Below are 15,908 nucleotides of genomic sequence, written 5' to 3' on the forward strand. Positions count from 1 at the left end.
ACGGGGGTTTCCATGGCTTTTCATTCCTTGCTGTACAAAAATTAATATAGTACCTAACAAACACTGCTTTGATTTTTTTATAGATCTCTGAATTGATAATGTATGATGCCACTGTCAACCCACTTGTGCCACAGCCTTGTCAGTGAAGTATCCTGCAGCTAAACTGCCCAACAGGCCTCCAACCTCCAGGGCACTCATGTAGGAACTGCCTGTGAAAAAGAGCTGCTTTCAGGCAAACCTAACAAGAAGCAATTATTATTGAGTTATCAACAGTAAGCTATTGCACACTAGTAAAACAGGCAGGTTAGCGTTTTCCATCATGAATCTTGTTCTGGAGGTAGTTCTGCAAAGTGGTCACTAACGGGCACAGCCACAGTCATAAAATCTGATTTTTAACCTAACCTTAACCACACTGCTAACCATAATGCCTGACCCTAACCTTAAATTAATACCAAAAAGCACATTTTTGATTTCATGAATTTTCACAATATAGCTACATTTTGACTTTGCAGCTGGCCTACCTAAGGGAAAATTGCTGTTCTGCCTCCAGGACAAGACATGAAAATAGACGTCAACCTTCGTAAAACAGAGGTACAACGCCGGTGTTAATGTATCAGACTTCCAAACCAATGAGTGTTGACTGGCCCTTGTCCTGGATGAGGAAGAGCTGGCCTCAGTCAGTGCAGGCCGTCTTCACCCCGAATACCACCAGGTAGCCCACAGACAGCAGCCACAGGTAGCGGGACAGGATGAACTCTTTGAAGGTGGTCTCATCACTGGGTGAGCCTGGTAAGGGAGAGAGGTTTAAGTCACACTAGCACATAGCTTAGAGAGTGGCTCCCGAGTGGCGCAGCAGTCTAAGGCACTGCATCTCAGTGCTACAGGTGTTACTACAGACCCTGGTTTGATTCCAGGCTGTATCACAACTGACCGTGATTGGGAGTCCCATAGGGCAGCGCACAATTGGCCCAGCGTTGTCCAGGTTAGGGTTTGGCCGGGGTAGGCCGTAATTTTAAATAAGAATGTGTTCTTAACTGACTTGCCTAGTTAAGTAAAGGTTAAATAAAATCTTGAACTCGTTCACACTAGCATGTGAGGGGCACACTGTGTGCAGAGTACATTCTCAGAGTGTCACTGATTTTACACACAATTTCACATGCAGACAATACTCAGAAAAGCATGTGTTCAAATGAAAACCTGTGCATATCACATTCACACACATTTTGAAATGTTTCAACCACAACCAAATGAGGTTAGCTCCAAGCTCTGACCTGCTTTGACCTTCTAGGCCCCCCCCCCCCCCCCCCCCCCAGTGTCGATGTTGGGCAAGCCCACGTTCTTGAGCTTGTTCCTGATCAACAGCAGGCAGACGAAGGAGACCACACAACAAGAGAGACCTGAGATGGACAGGGTCGTCCTCCAGCTGTAGCTCTGGGCCATCAATGTTGCAATAATGGGGCCTATACTCCCAGCCAGGTTCATACTGCAGGACAGAATTGCCCACCATGTCCCAAACTGAGAGGGCTCGAACCACTGAGGAACAGAAGGGAATGACATATAATATCAGACTAGTGATGTGCTGCGTGGCTTGACACGACTGGTGTTGAATGGACAGGGATATACAGTGCATTCGGAAAGTATTCAGACCCCTCAACTTTTTCAAAATGTTGTTACGATACATCCTAAATCTAAAATTGATAATCTTCTTTTTTTTCATCAATCTACACACCATACTCCATGGTGAAGCACGGTGGTGGCAGCTGTTTTTAAGCGACAGGGACTGGGAGAATAGTCGGGATCGAGGGAAAGATCAACAGAGCAAAGTACATATTTAATTAATTTTAGAATAGAGTATTGTAACAAAATGTGGAAAAGTAAAGTGGTCTGAATACTTTCCAAATGCATTGTACAAAATGGTACACTGATTGACCAATCCTTTAACAGTGCAGGCAATTGATTGATAAATGTCTGACAGCTTCATATCATAGGACTACAGTGTTGCTTCCTGGTCCTACCTTGAGCAGCACCCTGCCACATGGGGGCCACCCCAGGCCCTGGCCCAAGCCATTGAGGAACCAGAGAAAACGGCCACAGTGGAGGACCAGGAGAAGGCCACGTTGATGGCACCCACCATGAACAGGCCAGTGGAGAAGAGCCAGCGGGCGCTGATCTGATCCGACAGCACACCGCTGATGAACTTGCTGATAGCATATGTCAGAGACTGGCTACTAGTGATCATGCCTGTGGGGTAGTACACACAATACAGAGGCAGAACACAATGTTTTATTGATTTCGGGTACACATATCAACATACATAAAGCATCAACTGATACCTCCCCATAGGATCATTGCTGGCTTAGAAATGTGGACAGGGAATGATTCAATGAAATCAATCAAAGTCAGACCACTATCAGCAGTATCTAAACTTTGGTTGTTAATTGTTGTTTGGGACATGCAAGACAGAAACAGAGGAAAAGACAATAGTGAGGATTCTATTACCCATGTCATCTTTTTCTATCTTGATATCTTACATGAGAGAGGGCATCACCAAGGAGAAGGTCTTCCTATTGAAGTAGTACAGCGTAAAGCCCACAAACATGGTCAGGCAAATTGTGCTGCGGTAGTATCCATACCCTGTGGTTGCCATGGTTTTTGCAGTGCAGAAAAGTGCTAAATAAAAGAGGATTCAAGGAGGAGGATTCAAAAAACAAAACTACAGAGGAGGGAAAATGCTCCTGTTGTTCAAGGGTGTAGTACTTCTGCAGCCAGTGACTGAACTTTGGTGTCAAGATCCACAGTGCAGTACAGAGGTGGTTAGAAGAGGGATAGAGCTGTAATCAATAGTTGGGGTTAACGGTCAACTGCTCTACTCTAAGACTGATTTCCCCTGCCTTATCTGAGTTCTACAAGGGCCAAGAATGGACCTACTCCGATTCTGTTATCTCCCGCTGCTTGTTTTGTCCAACAGTCTGTAAATGTTTTTTTTTTTTTTAAAGACACTCCTAATTCCTCTTATATACCTTTCCCCCCTTCTTGATCCTGACTGTCCCTTCCTGCTGGTATGACTGGATGTTATTAGTGTTCTTAGTTAATGATTCATTGGGGATTCCAAGGGTGACTGCAAGGCCAGAGGGTGGATCCTCCTTAACCCAGGGGGTGTGTGAACAGAGATGATCATCAGCACAAAACACAAACCCATTATCACTGTGGGTTGTTCTGTGTGAAAATGCATCAGTAGCTAGGTATACATCCAATTGGCAACGGATTTTCATGCGAATACTCTAATATCTGCATAAGGAAAATATGCACATTTTCCAAACTGATTTGTTGCAGATACAAATCTGTGCGTGATGACGTAGTGCACACAACATATACTTTTCGCTTAAGTTTTCATGTACCGAATATATAATATAAATATAAAGTTTAATGTAAAAAAAGATGTTCAGTCTCCTGAGGGAGAAAGGTGTTGTCGTGCCCTTTTCATGACTGTCTTGGTGTGTTTGGACCATGATAGTTTGTAGGTGATGTGGACACCAAGGAACCTGAAACTCTCGATCCGCTCCACTACAGTCGTGTCGATGTTAATGAGGCCCTGTTTGGCACATTAGCATCTATAGTGGTGATGACAGTATTCCGACTGACAACTTTACCAGGGCGAGGACTTGACGATGCAAAGCTCTTTCCAAAAGCCTAATCTCTGATGAAGCAAGCTAAATTTTCCATTGTAACGTCTCTCGTCGGAAGGCATGAACCAAAACGCAGCGTGGTAAGTGTTCATGATACTTTATTACTCAAAAACACTCGAACCAAAATAACAAAGTGAAAAACCGAAACAGTTCTGTCAAGTGCAGACACTAAACAGAAAATAACTACCCACAAAACACAGGTGGGTAAAAAGGCTGCCTTAAGTATGATTCCCAATCAGAGACAACGATAGACAGCTGCCTCTGATTGAGAACCACACTCGGCCAAAAACAAAGAAATAGAAAACAAAGAAATAAAGAAACTAGAATGCCCACCCTAGTCACACCCTGGCCTAACCAAAATAGAGAATAAAAGCCTCTATGGCCAGGGCGTGACATCCATTGCATTTTCAATAGCAAAATGGTCTTGGCACCTGCACTCAAGCTAACAGCTTGCAGAAAGAGTGAGGGTAGGCTGTGCTGGTAAACTAGTCTACATTTTGAGATTATTATAGGGAGAATATTTGTATTTGTCAACGGCAGTCACGAATCAATCATCTGCTGGAATCTGCTACTGAGGATGGAGTCGTAATTTCAATCACTGGATTTAATATTAATGATATTTAATATTCGATCTAGCGATTCGATCTAGCAACCTTTCGGTTACTGGCCCAACGCGGTTACTGCCGCCCCCGTAATTTAAAAGGTTTCTAGACCGAAAGGTTGCTAATTCGAATCCCCAAGCTGACAAGGTAAGAATCTGTCGTTCTGCCTCTGAACAAGGTAGTTAACCCACTGTTCCTAGGCCGTCATTGTAATTAAGAATGTGTTCTTAACTGACTTGCCTAGTTAAATACAAATATGAACATAATATGCTTGTCAACATAGAATATATATATATTTTTACCTGTAGCCTAATCTGACTGACTGTAACCGTCAATCTAATACATTCTAACAACTGATCGTCAATTGCGATATAGCTTTGATAACTTCCAATTTAATTAACAAAACATGGCCATTAATAATTGCATAATAAGACAAGGCTACAACAACAATACACTGAAGTTGTAGGCTATTTATTAAATCGGTTTGTCAGCTCCAGGTAGGGTAAACAAGTGGGACAAATTGATTTGCAATGACTCCAGTGATATAGTAATTTCAACATATTTATTGTATTAAACTGTAGACTACAGTGGCCTAATGGAAGTTATGGAACTCCCTCGCGTGCTTTGTTATTGTCACGTGTGCTCCCTCTCCGGCCTCTAGGTCACCAGGCTGCTAGCGATGGCGCACAACTGTCACCATCGTCATCACTCCCCTGATTACCTTCCCTATATATATCGTTACAGTTATAGGGAAAAGTCCTAAAAGAAACTGACATTAAATGCGGAGAATGATACATTTGCATCTGTTGGCCATCAAGTAGCCTATTAATTAAAAATATACTATGTATTGGTGCATCAAAATAAATAAAGTTGCCAATATTATGTTTAAATGTTGTTTTTTTTGGTTGCCCGCGTTACCGACCATTGCTAGCTAAAGTGGGACAGTCTTATAGGCTTTTCCAATGGAGGAAAGAGATCCAGTTTACATTAGGGACCCTATACGTAGGGTAGGCAGGGCTCTGGTTTTTGTTGTACTGTTATCCTGGTTAATTTAGATATTTTCTAGAGTACAATGGCACCAAACAGAACTAATAGTAGGGTGATGTCTTCTTTTTTTTGAATTTGCGTCTTTAACCTCTTTCGACATCTATCCAACATATTAGCCCAACACATGATACATTTCTGAAGTCTTCAAGATCATAACATAACAACAAAGTGTGACTTGAATTATCATTGGGGTACAATTAGGACTATAAAAATGGTGTCCCAGTTTATCTAACCTGTGGTCCCAATTTATTGAACTCACACTGAAAATAGGGTTTTGGCTCAGTGTACACACATGAGTGTGTAATACCGCCTGTGAATATGATATCAACATTTGCCCTGTTTGTGTGATTTAGGACATATCTTGAGTATTTCCGAAATGTAGCTATTATGTGTTGGGCTAATATGTTGGATAGATGTCGAAAGAGGCTACAGATGACAGAAATACAAAAAAAGTTTTCCACTTTTTCTGAATTCACCCTATTTATGACCCATACAAAAAGTAAGGGTTAATTAACGAGGGGCTATGCATTCTATTGAAAATAATGAATGGCAGAGAAGGTGTTCCACGACGTGCTAGCAGAAATCTCCCATAGGATAACATTGGTTTACAGGTTATGCTCTAACACTGCTTACGTGCATGCAATTTGCAAAATTCCTTTTGCCATGTGTTCAGGGCCACTGGTACCTCTCCAGATATTGACATGATGAGAGTACGCGGTCCCCTCCATATCCTAAAAGGGAAGTATGAACCTGCAATATATCATATGGCCAATGCCATTGTACCATTTTGCAATTGGACAGCCATTTAAAGGTCCAAATCATCATAAACAGTCAAAGGACAGCACAATTGAATTGTATTTGTACTGTACAGTATCCAAGTAGTGGACTTTTTGAGTTTCAACACTTTAACTACATGTCCAATTTGTGATGATGATTGCCTGTTGTAATATATTTTAAATGGACAGTGTACATTAGACATATGATACAGATGATGCAATCTCTATTGCACTCCACACTGCCTTTTCCCACCTGGACAAAAGGAATGCCAACATGAGAATGCTTTTAATTGACTACAGCTCAGCGTTCAACACCATAGTATCCTCAAAGCTCATCACTAAGCTAAGGATCCTGGGACTAAACACCTCCCTCTGCAACCGTATCCTGGACTTCCTGACGGGCCGCCCCCAGGTGGTGAGGGTAGGTAGCAACACATCTGCCACGCTGATCCTCAACACTGGAGCCCCTCAGGGGTGCATGCTCAGTCCCCTCTTGTACTCCCTGTTCACCCACGACTGCATGACCAGGCATGACGCCAACACCATCATTAAGTTTGCTGACGACACAACAGTGGTAGGCCTGATCACCAACAACGATGAGACAGCCTATAGGGAGGAGGTCAGAGACCTGGCCGGATGGTGCCAGAATAACAACCTATCCCTCAACGTAACCAAGTCTAAGGAGATGATTGTGGACTACAAGAAAAGGAGGACCGAGCACGCCCCCATTCTCATCGACAGGGCTGTAGTGGAGCAGGTTGAGAGCTTCAAGTTCCTTGGTGTCCACATCACCAACAAACTAGAATGGTCCAAACACACTAAGATAGTTGTGAGGAGGGCACGACACAGCCTATTCCCCCTCAGGAAACTAAAAAGATTTGGCATGGGTCCTCAGATCCTCAAAAGGTTCTACAGCTGCAACATCGAGAGCATCATTGCCTGGTACGGTAATTGCTCGGCCTCCGACCACAAGGCACTACAGAGGGTAGTGCGTACGGCCCAGTACATCACTGTGGCTAAGCTGCCTGCCATCCAGGACCTCTACACCAGGCGGTGTCAGAGGAAGGCCCTAAAAAATGTCAAAGACCCCAGCCACCTCAGCCATAGACTGTTCTCTCTACTACAGCATGGCAAGCGGTACCAGAGTGCCAAGTCTAGGACAAAAAGGCTTCTCAACAGTTTTTACCCCCAAGCCATAAGACTCCTGAACAGGTAATCAAATGGCTACCCGGACTATTTGCATTGTGTGCTCCCCCCAACCCCTCTTTTACGCTGCTGCTACTCTCTGTTTATCATATATGCATAGTCACTTTAATTATACTTTCATGTACATACTACCTCAATTGGCCCGACCAACCAGTGCCCTCGCACATTGGCTAACCGGGCTATATGCATTGTGTCCCACCACCCACCAACCCCTCTTTTACACTATTGCTACTCTCTGTTTATCATATATGCATAGTCACTTTAACCATATCTACATATACATATTACCTCAATCAGCCCGACTAACCGGTGCCTGTATATAGCCTCGTTACTGTATATAGCCTCGCTACTGTATATAGCCTCGCTACTATTATTTTTCACTGTCTTTTACTGTTGTTTTTATTTCTTTACTTACCTATTGTTCACCAAATACCTTTTTTGCACAGTTGGTTAGAGCCTGTAAGTAAGCATTTCACTGTAAGATCTACACCTGTTGTATTCGGCGTACGTGACAAATAACCTTTTGATTTATTTATACAGTACCAGTCAAAAGTTTGGACACACCTACTCATTCAAGGGTTTTTCCTTATTTTTACTATTTTCTACATTGTAGAATAATAGTGAAGACATCAAGAAACTATGAAATAACACATATGGAATCATGTTAGCCACCCTTTGCCTTGATGACAGCTTTGCACACTCTTGACATTCTCTTAACCAGCTTCACCTGGAATGCTTTTTCAACAGTCTTGAAGGAGTTCCCACATATGCTGAGCACTTGTTGGCTGCTTTTCCTTTACTCTATGGTCCAACTCATCCCAAACCATCTCATTTGGGTTGAAGTCGGGTGATTGAGGAGGCAAAGTCATCTGATGGAGCACTCCATCCCTACATCCATCACTCTCAAATAGCCCTTACACATCCTGGAGGTGTGTTTGAAAAACAAATGATAGTCCTGTTGAAAAACAAATGATAGTCCCACTAAGTGCAAACCAGATGGGATTGCATATCGCTGCAGAATGCTGTGTTAGCCATGCTGGTTAAGTGTGCCTTGAATTCTAAATAAATCACTGACAGTGTCACCAACAAAGCACCCTCACACCATCACACCTCCTCTTCCATGCTTCATGGTGGGAACCACACGTGCCTTCAGAAAGTATTCATACCCCTTGACTTATTCCATATTTTGTTGTGTTACAGCCTGAATTCAAAATGGATTCAATTTATATTTTTTCTCACCCATCTACACACAATACCCCATAATGACAAAGTGAAAACATGTTTTTTTAAAAACATTTTGGCAAATGTATTGAATATGAAATACAGAAATATTTAATCGACATAAGTATTCAAACCCCTGAGTCAATACATGTTGGAATCATATTTAGCAGCTGTGAGTATTTCTGGGTAAGTCTCTAAGAGCTTTGCACACCTGGATTGCACAATATTTGCACATTATTGTTTAGAAAATTCTTCAACCTCTGCCAAGTTGGTTGTTGATCATTGCGAGACAGCCATTTTAAAGTTTTGCCATAGATTTTCAGGCCCATTCAAGTCAACTCTAACTAGGCCACTAAAGAACATTCAATGTCATCTTGGTAAGCAACTGCAGTGTATATTTGGCCTTGTGTTTTAGGTTATTATCCTGCTGAAAAGTGAATTTGTCTCTGTGTCTGTTGGAAAGCACACTAAACCAGGTTTTCCTCTAGGATTTTGCATGTGCTTAGCTCTATTCCATTTTATCAACAACAACAAACTCCCTAGACCTAGCCAATGACAAGCATATCCATAACATGATGCAGCCACCACCATGCTTGAAAATATGAAGAGTGGTACTCAGTGACATGTTGTGTTGGATTTGCCCCAAACATAACACTTTGTATTCAGGACATAAAGAATTTCTTTGCCACATTTTTTGCAGTCGCAAACAGGATGCATGTTTTGGAATATTTGTATTCTGTACAAGCTTCCTTATTTTCACTTTGTCATTTAGGTTAGTATTGTGGAGTAACTATAATGTTGTTGATTCATCCTCAGTTTTCTCCTATTACAGCCATTAAACTCTGTAACTATTTTAAAGTCACCTTTAGCCTCATGGTGAAATCGCTGAGCGGGTTCCTTCCTCTCCAGCAACTGAGTTAGGAAGGACGCCTGTATCCAAAGTGTAATTTAATAACTTCACCATGCTCAAAGGGATATTCAATGTCTGTTTTTTTTCTTCATCATTTTTTTGAGAAAACCTCTCTGGTCTTTGTGGTTTAATCTGTGTTTGAAATTCACTGTTCGACTGAGGGACCTTGCACGTAAATGCAAGCGTGGGGTACAGATATGATTATGTTATTATTGCACACAGAGTGAGTCCATGCAACTTATTAGGTGACATTGTTTTGCTCCTGGGGTGAATTTATTTAGGCTTGCAAAAACAAAGGGGTTGAATACTTATTCAATCAAGACATTTAAGATTTTTTAATTTTTTAAAAATAAATTGTAAAAATGTCTTAACAACTCCACTTTGACTTTATGGGGTATTTTGTGTCTGCCAGTGACACAAAATCAAAATTGAATATATTTTAAATTCAGGCTGTAACACAACAAAATGTGGAAAAATGTGGAAAAAGGGTGTGAATACTTTCTGAAGGCAATGTACAATACATTATAATTTTCCCTGAATTTCATGCAATTTGTTTTCTGCTGTTTACCTCTATCGTGAGTCCACGTTTCCTGTTAACATAAACTGCCGCCCACTGGGCACACATTGGTTGGATCAACGTTGTTACGTTGAACCAATGTGGAATATACGTTGAATTGACTGACGTCTGTGCCCAGTGGGCTATTTCTTTCAATCTCTGTACACCAAACCCGATATTCGAGTCAATGACCACGCCACCACATACACCTTCTATCGAAAATGCAATGAACTATGTTTTGTCATAACAACGGTGTGTTACATAGTTGTTGGGTAGTCTAATTTGCAGAGATGAGGTACTTTAGCGCCACTTAGTGAGCACAAAGTGTGATTGCACCACCTCCACCATACAGCAACATGCATTGCACATACTGTATATAATATCGCACATGCTGCATGCATGCATGTACTGATGGCAAATATTATTTCACACAGCACATCTGATTCACCTTGATACAAAGTATCCAAGACAAGAGATGATTAATATGGCTTGTGCCAAAAAGGACACAGAGGCCACGTACTCTTCCCCTGTTGAAGATGGGGGTTTCCATGGATACTCAACAACAAAACATCTCTAATTTTTAGGGACATGCCAAGCACTTAACCCATAATAAAGACCGAAAAATAGCTAACTAGGTGCTTCACAACATTGGATAATCGTTGTGTTATTATAATGGTTACATTCCTGTCAATATTATAGCTGTTATTTCTTTCAGTTGATGAGAGTGGACGATTTTTGAAGATCATCATGGTAAGTGGAATCAGAGAGGCCCACAATCTTGCATGACCTAACATACACTACCCGTCAAAAGTTTTAGAACACCTACTCATTCAAGGGTTTTTCTTTATTTTTTTTACTATTTTCTACATTGTACAATAAAAGTGAAGACATCAAAACTATGAAATAACACATATGGAATCATGTAATAACCAAAAAAGTGTTAAACAAATCAAAATACATTTTGTATTTGAGATTCTTCAAATAGCCACCATTTGCCTTGATGGCAGCTTTGCACACTCTTGGCATTCTCTCAACCAGCTTCATGAGGTAGTCACCTGGAATGCATTTCAATTAACAGGTGTGCTTTGTTAAAAGTACATTTGTGGAATTTCTTTCCTTCTTAATGCGTTATAGCCAACCAGTTGTGTTGTGACAAGGTGGGGGTGGTATACAGAAGAGAGCACTATTTGATAAAAGACCAAGTCCATTTTATGGCAAGATCAGCTTAAATAAGCAAAGTCAATCATCACTTTAAGACATGAAGGTCAGTCAACACGGAAAATTTCAAGAACTTCTTCCCTGTTTGTGTCTATAGGGGAAATCGGCTGATTATAAATCAGATTGAAGAGCGTCTGGAGGACAGGATGTTGCAGAATGAGATGAAGGAGCACGAAGGCCAGCAGATGCTGGAGAACCTGGAGAGGATGCAGATGGAGGAGCTGGAAGTATTATTAGCTAGAGACAAGTCTCTTTGTACAGTACACCATTCTTATAGCCAGGCTTATGTATTTCCACTTTGAATTTGTTAGAAATTCCTCATTAATTAGCCTGGTCCAAGATCTGTTTGTGCTCTTGCAACTCATGAATATCATTAATGAATGAATCGTAATGCAGTTACTGTAGGCATAATGAATAATAAACAACAGAAGGGTGTGGTGTGTGTGTCTCCCAGGCTCTGGTGAGGAAGAAGGAGGAGCAGCAGCGTCTGCAGCAGGAGATCCTCTGTATCAACGAGGACAGGCTGCTGGCCAAGGAGCGCAAGAAAGAGTATTATGAACGTCTTCATTATAGGTATTTGGCCTTCTTGTTTTTGGGTCAGAAAGCAGAAGGGCAAAATAGTTGTCTTAGACTGCGTTTATACATGCAGCCTAAGTCTGATCTTTTTCCACAAATTGTTTTTTTGGCCAATCAGATCAGCTCTTTTGCCAACAATTGAGTAAAAGATCAGAGTTGGACTGCCTGTGTTAAAAACGTCTTATGGCTGGGAGGCAGTATTGAGTACCTTGGATGAATAAGGTGCCCAGAGTAAACTGCCTGCTCCTCAGTCCCAGTTGCTAATATATGCATACTATTAGTATATTTGGATAGAAAACACTTTGAAGTTCCTAAAACTGTTTGAACGATGTCTGTGAGTATAACAGAACATATGGCAGGCAAAAACCTGAGAAAAAAATCCAACCAGGATCTGAGGTTGGTCGATTTTCAACTCAGCCCCTATTGAAGTTACAGTGGGATATTGGTCATCTTGCACTTCATAAAGCTTCCACGAGATGTCAACTGTTTTTAGAAACTTGTTTGAGGCTTCCACTATGAAGGGGGGCTGAATGAGAGGGGAATGAGTCAGAGGTCTGCCAGCAGTCACGCGCTGGTCACGCGCATTTCACATTCCCGTTCCCGTTTCCCGTTCCTTTCCTTTTCTGAAGACAAAGGAATTCCCTGGTTGGAATATTATTGAATATTTTTGTTAAAAACATCCTAAAGATTGATTCCATACATCGTTTGACAAATTTCTACGGTCTGTAACGGAACTTTTTTACATTTAGTCTGCAACTAGTGAACGCGCTTCGTGAGTTTTGATTTGTTTACCAAAGGCGCTAAAAAAAGTAGCTATTTGGACATGAATGATGGACATTATCGAACAAATCAAACATTTGTTGTGGAACTGAGATTCCTGGGAGTGCATTCTGATGAAGATCATCAAAGGTAAGTGAATATTTATAATGTTATTTCTGACTTCTGTTGACTCCAACATGGCGGATATGTGTATTTGTTCTCTGAGCGCCGTTCTCAGATTATAGCATGGTTTGCTTTTTCCGTAAAGCTTTTTTGAAATCTGACACAGCGGTTGCATTAGGGAGAAGTATATCTTTAATTCCATGTATAACACTTGTATTTTCATCAACATTTATGATGAGTATTTCTGTAAATTGATGTGGCTCTCTGCAAAATCACCGGATGTTTTTGGAACTACTGAACATAAAGTGCTCAATGTATACTGAGATTTTTTTTATAAATATGAACTTTATCAAACAAAACATACGTGTATAACATGAAGTCCTATGAGTGTCATCTGATGAAGATCATCAAAGGTTAGTGATTCATTTTATCTCTATTTGTGCTTTTTGTGACTCCACTCTTTGGCTGGAAAAATGGCTGTGTTTTTCTGTGAATAGGCACTGACCAAACATAATATTTTGTGGTGCTTTCGCTGTAAAGCCTATTTGAAATCGGACACTGTGGTGGGATTAACAACAAGATGACCTTTTAAATGGTATAAAATACTTGTATGTTTGAGGAATTTTAATTATGAGATTTCTGTTGTTTTGAATTTGGCGCCCTGCACTTTCACTGGCTGTTGTCATATCGATCCCTGAACAGGGAGGTCTACAAAGAGGGAGACCGGCTGGATGAGGAGGCCCGGCATTGCCGCATCGACGAGATCAAGGAGAAGAAGCTCAGGGAGCTCAAGTAAGTACAGAGACTGGGTGGGGGCTAACTATGTATAGGGACTGGGTAGGGACTAACTTTGTACAGGGACTGGGTGGGGACTAGCTATGTACAGGGACTGGGTGGGGCTAACTACATACAGTGGGGCAAAAAAGTATTTAGTCAGCCACCAATTGTGCGAGTTCTCCCATTTAAAAAGATGAGAGAGGCCTGTAATTTTCATCATAGGTACACTTCAACTATGACAGACAAAATTAGATTTTTTTTCTCCAGAAAATCACATTGTAGGATTTTATATGAATTTATTTGCAAATTATGGTGGAAAATAAGTATTTGGTCAATAACAAAAGTTTATCTCAATACTTTGTTATATACCCTTTGTTGGCAATGACAGAGGTCAAATGTTTTCTGTAAGTCTTCACAAGGTTTTCACACACTGTTGCTGGTATTTTGGCCCATTCCTCCATGCAGATCTCCTCTAGATGTTTTGGGGCTGTTGCTGGGCAACACGGACTTTCAACTCCCTCCAAAGATATTCTATGGTGTTGAGATCTGGAGACTGGCTAGGCCACTCCAGGACCTTGAAATGCGTCTTACGAAGCCACTCTTTCGTTGCCCGGGTGGTGTGTTTGGGATCATTGTCATGCTGAAAGACCCAGCCACGTTTCATCTTCAATGCCCTTGCTGATGGAAGGAGGTTTTCACTCAAAATCTCACAATACATGGCCCCATTCATTCTTTCCTTTACACGGATCAGTCGTTCTGGTCCCTTTGCAGAAAAACAGCCCCAAAGCATGATGTTTCCACCCCCATGCTTCACAGTAGGTATGGTGTTCTTTGGATGCAACTCAGCATTCTTTGTCCTCCAAACACAACGAGTTGAGTTTTTACCAAAACGTTTTATTTTGGTTTCATCTGACCATATGACATTCTCCCAATCTTCTTCTGGATCATCCAAATGCTCTCTAGCAAACTTCAGACGGGCCTGGACATGTACTGGCTTAAGCAGGGGGACACGTCTGGCACTGCAGGATTTGAGTCCCTGGCGGCGTAGTGTGTTACTGATGGTAGGCTTTGTTACTTTGGTCCCAGCTCTCTGCAGGTCATTCACTAGGTCCCCCCGTGTGGTTCTGGGATTTTTGCTCACCGTTCTTGTGATCATTTTGACCCCACGGGGTGAGATCTTGCGTGAAACCCCAGATTGAGGGAGATTATCAGTGGTCTTGTATGTCTTCCATTTCCTAATAATTGCTCCCACAGTTGATGTCTTCAAACCAAGCTGTTTACCTATTGCAGATTCAGTCTTCCCAGCCTGGTGCAGGTCTACAATTTTGTTTCTGGTGTCCTTTTGACAGCTCTTTGGTCTTGGCCATAGTGGAGTTTGGAGTGTGACTGTTTGAGGTTGTGGACAGGTGTCTTTTATACTGATAACAAGTTCAAACAGGTGCCATTAATACAGGTAACGAGTGGAGGACAGAGGAGCCTCTTAAAGAAGTTACAGGTCTGTGAGAGCCAGAAATCTTGCTTGCTTGTAGGTGACCAAATACTTATTTTCCACCATAATTTGCAAATAAATTCATTAAAAATCCTACGTGATTTTCTGGAAAAAAAATTCTCATTTTGTCTGTCATAGTTGAAGTGTACCTATGATGAAAATTACAGGCCTCTCTCATCTTTTTAAGTGGGAGAATTTGCACAATTGGTGGCTGACTAAATACTTTTTTGCCCTACTGTATAGGGACTGGGTAGGGACTATCCATTTACTGGGACTGGGAGGGGACTAACTATATACAGCAACAAGGTGGTACGTATAATTGAGAGGAACAGAGGATAGTCAGGATGGTCAGGTTTAGTTTTGAAATTGTTTGTTAATTTTACTTGTAGGGCTGCTGGACTTCCAGAGAAGTATTGCAATAAAGTGGAGAGAAGGGTCCATGCTCTTCCTGCTCTGGCTCACTAGAACACAAACCCTGATACTAATGAAAGACTTCAACAATGGAGATAAATTGGCACCCCCATCACTTTGACAGGGTAGAAAGAAGAAAATGAATTGGTACAGGATAGAAATCTAATGTAGTACATTTATTATTTATCATGTAATTTCTGAATAAAGAGGACCGTATACATTACATAATAAAGGTTCATAGTTTACTGTAGGCATGACCTTGATTAAGCAGTGCACATGAACTACTTACCGTAACTGATTGAAGGAAAAATATTAATGGATTGCTTATATAGACTGTGATTATGTGAAAACGTCAATTCTGTTATGGCATGTTTTCTTTGTAGGATAAAATAATTTGACTGTGCCTAACAACTTCGTCATACAGGGACCAAGATTTTATCTACAGGATAGACTTTAGTCTTTTATATTTCTCTTCCAGCATGGTTTTTATGAAAATGTTTTATTGTTAATATTATAAAGGAATGTTCAGAGATTAGGATGATACTTTACAC

General features: G+C 41.2%; 1 protein-coding gene across 1 annotated transcript; it reads left to right on the top strand.

The window, feature by feature from the left end:
* Positions 1-10,533: 10,533 nt before the first annotated feature.
* Positions 10,534-15,590, top strand: LOC110507844 (uncharacterized). The gene is made up of 5 exons (XM_021588205.3): positions 10,534-10,754; positions 11,320-11,449; positions 11,677-11,795; positions 13,383-13,472; positions 15,336-15,590. Exons 2-5 carry the CDS (start codon positions 11,369-11,371, stop codon positions 15,409-15,411), a joined length of 366 nt encoding a protein of 121 aa, XP_021443880.1. The 5' UTR covers positions 10,534-10,754; positions 11,320-11,368; the 3' UTR covers positions 15,412-15,590.
* The last annotated feature ends 318 nt before the right edge of the window (positions 15,591-15,908 follow it).

Source organism: Oncorhynchus mykiss, chromosome 27, assembly GCF_057628025.1.
Source record: "Oncorhynchus mykiss isolate SJ-2025 chromosome 27, ASM5762802v1, whole genome shotgun sequence".
Taxonomy (NCBI): Eukaryota; Metazoa; Chordata; class Actinopteri; order Salmoniformes; family Salmonidae; genus Oncorhynchus; species Oncorhynchus mykiss.